This window comes from Acanthisitta chloris, unplaced genomic scaffold (genome assembly GCF_000695815.1).
Source record: "Acanthisitta chloris isolate BGI_N310 unplaced genomic scaffold, ASM69581v1 scaffold7613, whole genome shotgun sequence".
Taxonomy (NCBI): Eukaryota; Metazoa; Chordata; class Aves; order Passeriformes; family Acanthisittidae; genus Acanthisitta; species Acanthisitta chloris.
In genome coordinates this window covers 84,532-90,077 of record NW_008664614.1, presented here as the reverse complement: position 1 = coordinate 90,077, position 5,546 = coordinate 84,532, and the positions used below count along the sequence as shown (strand labels likewise).

The window sequence follows — 5,546 nt, the reverse complement described above, 5'->3', positions numbered from 1 at the left end:
CTGAGCTGAGGGGAAGAAGTGGTTAATTACAAGCAGCAGCAGATGAGCTGCAGTGGAGGTGCTGTGAATGTAAATCAGCAGTGCCTGATGCAGCCACAGCAGCCTCTGTGCATGCAGCTCCCAAAGTAATGAGCTCCTGCCCATGTTCTCGCATCCTGCTTTGATCACTTCATCTTGTTCAGGAGCTCTGATGGGAAAACAAAGGTCTGTGGCACTGACCTCCCTCCCTGCAGCTTGCACACACACCAGTATTAGTGACTGATCAAGGAGTGTTGTCTTTCCACCCCAGGATTTGGGAAAGGATGGTGACATGGTTGGGAACCTCAACTAAACAGTACAAGCTCCTCCAACATGAAGTGTCAATGTTGTTACATGGAGAAGTAATTGGAAATTCATTCCTCCCTTTCTAACCAGAAACAGGTGTATTCTCCTTCAAAAAAATCATCCCAGCAGCTCTGCAAAACATCTTCCCTGAAAGAGGTTTGCTGCTGTCTGCTCCAGAGTGGGGGGCTGGGAGATTTGTGGGATTTGATCTTACAGATGGCTTGGCCTCATTAAAAATATCCTTAGCAAAGGTATTTGTAAATCTCAGCCAGAAAAGATTACCAAAATACAGCACAAATTAATAACAAAAAAGGAGAGACTGAGGGGTTTAACCTTCCTGCCTTGAACGCTGTAATTGGGAAATCATTGGCTTGTGTTTGTAGAAATCCCAACAAAGGATGCTTAAGGTATTAAAACAAGAGGCTTTATTCCCTGGGAGGAAGCAGGAGGCAGATGCAGCACTGCAGGCCATGAGGACTCCTCCTTGGTTAGGAGCAGCTCCTGGAACTGCAAACAGCAGCAAGAGCTGTCCTTAATGAGAGCATCCATCAATTTTCAGGGGACTTGGTTGATTACCAGCACACAAACCCAGGGGACAGCCCACTGAACTGTTGGCCACTGAGGCATGAAAGAAACTCTGCACTCCTTTGCTTCCAGAAGGGAAGTCTATCAAATTCCTTAACGTTTCTCTGGAAGCAAATACAGAAAAGTTACACCAATGTGAGGTTCTCCTCAGCAAAGTGAAGTGCAAGGTCTTACCCCTGGGTCAGGGCAATCCCAGACACACCTCCAGGCTGGCAGAGAAGTGACTGAGAGCAGCTCTGGGAGAAGGACTTGGGGGTGATGGTTGGTGAAGAACCCAACATGAGCTCAGCCCAGAGACCAACCCAGGCCTGGGCTGCATCCCCAGGAGTGTGGCAGCAGGTCAAGGAGGGGAGTCTTGGTGTCCCTGCCCAGGGCAGGGATTTGGCACTGGATGATCTCTAAGCTCCAATCCAACCCCTTCACATTCTATGGTTCCATGACACTGTGGGCTGAAACATGAGCATGTGCTTTCCCCTTCCAACACATAACCTAGACCAACCTGAAAAGGACTTTCAGAGCATGTGCTTTCCCCTTCCAACACATCACCTAGACCAACCTGAAAAGGACTTTGAGATCATAAAATCACAGAATGGTTTGGGTCGAAAGGACCTTAAAGATCATCTAGTTCCAACTCCCTCACACAGGCAAACTTCCCCACAGAGTTATCCTCCTACAACAATGCCCTACAATAACTCTCCTCCTCTACCTCCCAGAAAATCTTTTGTTATTTTAAGTATTAATTCATATAAAATTCCTCCTAAAAATAATAATAATAATGATAAAAAAATTCCTCCACATGACTTGGTGCTTTACTAAAATTAATTTCAGGTTTGCTTTCTCCATGCCAGGCTGTAAAGTATCTTGCTGTGTGGAAACCTGGTGATAGCCTGAGGGGAGATTTAATGAATGTATCCATGATTTCCAGAAAGGGGGAAAAAGGCTGATGGCAAACATGGAAAGAATTGGTTTGCCCTCTTCATTAATGTGCTACCTAAACCCTGAATAATGGGCTTTAAAAGCTAATATAACTCTCAAAAAACACAGTCAGAGCTTCAGTCCTGTCTCCTGACCAAATAAGCACATTGAAATTTGCCATTAGAGCTCAGATGTTCCAAGGAAAACACACATCTCCATGCCCAGGCCCATGAGTCTGGGTTTAGCAGAAACACACAGACATTACGCCAGACTCCCCTGCTCCCACCTTGCTCAGGATGAATCTGCATCCAGCTAAAAGTGCACAATTAATATTTCATCCAGCTCTGGTGAGTTCCCTCATTCCTAATGGGCTGCACTGATCAAAGGCAGAAAGTTATCTGTGTGGCTGGAGGGAAAACCAGCGTTGTCATGTAGGAAGTGATCATCATTTCACAGGTAAACACACTCAGTAAAGGGTGTACAGAATACTGCCCAAAGGATATTGTCTGAAGTCACCAACCCTGGAGGGTTTGAGGACAGACTGGACGTGGCACTCAGCCCATGGTCTGGTTGCCATGGTGGTGTTAGGTCGGTGGATTGATGGGGTGTCCCGTGCAGGGCCTGGAGTTGGACTGGATGATCCTTGTGGGTCCTTTCCAACTTAGGAGATTCTATGGTTCTAATTTATAAAAACCCTGTGCACAAACCCCAGAATTTTGCTTCAGTGTAGACACAGGAGTTTGGAATCATAGAGCCATCAAGGTTGGAGGAGACCTCAAAGATCATCAAGTCCAACCATTAACCTGTCACTGTTGGAACCCCTAAACCAGATCCTGCAGTGCCACATCCAGACACCTCTCAAACACCTCCAGGGATGGTGACTCCACCACCCCCCTGGGCAATTCTCTATCCCAGTGCCTCAACACCCTCACAGGCAAAAGAGATTTCCTAACATCTAATTGACTCTGCCCTGTCGCAGCAGAATTGACCCTGAAGTGCCACGTTACTTCCCCAAGCAAGATCTGGGGAACTAAACACACCACTGAGGAAAACCTCACAGGCACAATGAACAATCCCCATGTTGGACCTGAGGGTTTTGATCAGTGTGCTCAGCAGGGAACAAAGTGTTTCCCCCCAAAACCAGCAGCAAGAAACAACTCCACGTGGTGTATGAGGCAGCAGTGGAGCAGCAGAGAACAGCAGAATATTTTGACTAAAGCACTTAGTGCACAGCTCTGAAATCTATAAACACCACAAGGAATCAAACCCCACAGCAGATAAAAACATTTATTTTAGGCTGAACCTGCCCTATCTGCTGCTAAATGAATAATGAAGATGTTTCTTGGCTCGAGACATCACAGGGGAATAAAATGTCACCAGTGCAGCTGCTGAATTTCCCGCTCCAGCCCTGCAAATTAAGGGCAAAAACCCACAATACAAACGTGGAATTGGATTAGGAAAAGTTCAGCTCTTTGCCCAAAGCCTGTCTCTTCCTGTAACACTGCATTCTTTTCTTCTTGGGTAAATTTCTCATTATAACAAAGACATCTTCATAATGGAATAATTGGGGTTGGAATGTAGCTGTGGTAACATAACTCTGACATTAGAAGGGGCAGCACAGCCCAGTAATGTTGGTTTAATGTGATTTGGGCACTGCAGGAACTGCCTGAACCTGCTCATTTAGGATTTGATCAATGGGAATTAGTGTCTTAAAGAGATGAACCATTTGATAATTCAGAATTTGATCAATGTGAATCAGGACTTTGTGGAGAGAAAACATTTCTCATGTACATATGGAAGAGCAGTTGAATTCAGGCAGCCCTGCAGTAGGGAGTGAAGACAAAGTGCAGGAGACCCACCAGTCTCCCATAGAAATCCATGTGGGATGTTTATATTTTGCCCCTTTTAATAGGGTTAATTATCCCTAAAGGCTGATGAAGCCACAGCTGAAGTCATTTCAGGGCCTATATGAAAGTTAATATATAACAATATTATCCCCTTGCATTTGCTCTTGAAAGAACTGAAAAAGTGGAAGAAACTCAAGTTATCTTACTAAAACTTGGTAGCTATATTCCTGAAAGAGCTGAAAAAGTGGAAGAAATTCAAGTTATCTCACTACAACTTGGTAACTCATTCCAGACATGTAGTAACATTCCAGACATCAAGTGAAATTCTTTGGTAATAACATCACAATTAGATCTATTAATCTTGCACTTAGAACCTGAAATCACACTGACACTCAGCACATGGGTTTGTGCATTAACAAAATTTACCAGCTCAACCTTATTTAATTCTTTCTTTTCCAGCCAATTAAACAAGCTCTTTAAACACTACACTGCTGGAGCCTCTGTCCTCAATCCTCACGTGCAATTACACTGAGCAGAAGAGCTGATGACACCAAAAGAGCATCAGCTTTAGGCCCCACACTTAAGGATGTTGCTTGTATCATTAGCAGCAGCTCAAAAAGGACTTTTCTTGCTCATCACAAACCAAAAGAAAATCCCTCCATGGGAAGCTAAAAACTGTCAGATTCTCTGATTTCTTGGTTACAGCAGAGACCAGAAAGGTTGGAAGAAGTTCTCTCTGTATCCTCACTACAATGATAAATGGCTCCTGGTGCCTAAGGGATGAAGCAGCCAAAAAGGAAGAGTCCAAGGCTAAGGGTCATCCTCACTTTGATCCATCAATTACTTGCTCTTCATTTAACTATCTTCAGGACTAATAAAAATTATTTAATTTGACCTGGGCTGTTGAGGGCAAAGTGAAGCTCCCAATTTAAATCTCTCCCCTCCTGCAAGCTCAGGGTGAAGACAATTGTAATGCAAAGTTGGAAGGACATTTTTGGTGCTCCATTAGAGAAAAGGAACACATTTTTAGACTGTTTTTCATGCATCTTATCACCTATAAATGAATTAGCAGGCTACTAAGTGTGCATCCAATTTCCATGCAGCTCATGGTGACTGGCTTCCAAACTCTCCCAAATTTGCTCCTTTCAATAACCAGCAGGGACCGATAGGATCTGTGAGGGGGAAGGGGAATTGCTGTGCATGTTAATGTGCAGGAGGACTCAGCCAGGCTCAAAAGTAACAGGAGAAAAGACTTACTTGAACCGAGCTGAGACTTCATCAGCAGCTTTTTGGTATTGCTCCGTGGTGACTTTGTAGAACTGAGCACTCTGGAGAACAAAACAGACACACATTTCAGACAACATCACTTATAGAACTTAGAGAAAACAAAGACAATCTGGATATTTTTCCCATTTAAGCTGCTCCAAACCCCTCAAAACCTCAATAAAAGGAGATATTTGACAAAGTTTCAGGGGTGGCTTTTTTTTTTTTTTTTTTTTGGTGTGCATCCTTCTGGCTCTGGAAGGTTCTGCAGAAGAGATGGTTCTGAGGGAGGAAACTAAGGAGACACAGGGTAAGAATCCCAAATTTAGCACAAGGTGTTGAAGTCTTTGAAACTTCTTAATTAGAAAGAAACATCAAAATACTGAATCCTTACTTCATTGCATGTCCCTGTCTGAGTTACCCACACACATATCCCCACTTGGTCTGCAGGTGATACTCAAGTCAAACTTCAAAGCTGTACAATAAATTAACTATGGCTCAACTTTCTCCTTTACTCCTTGCCTTGAAAATGCCTCTGAAACCAGTTATTGTAATATTCCAAAATTCCAGGGAGCTTCAATCAGTTGCTAGGTTTAACCTTTCAAATCAAGC

At 43.8% G+C, this 5,546-nt stretch overlaps 1 protein-coding gene across 1 annotated transcript in view; it reads right to left on the bottom strand.

Annotated features, from left to right (window-relative positions):
- Positions 1–5,546, bottom strand: part of CHCHD3 (coiled-coil-helix-coiled-coil-helix domain containing 3) — a gene marked incomplete at its 5' end in the record, with an annotated part of 106,946 nt that overhangs the window by 18,096 nt on the left and 83,304 nt on the right. The window contains one exon of the mRNA XM_009071442.1: positions 4,929–4,999. Within this exon, the coding sequence (XP_009069690.1) occupies positions 4,929–4,999 (71 nt within the window). The remainder of the gene's footprint in view (positions 1–4,928; positions 5,000–5,546) is intronic.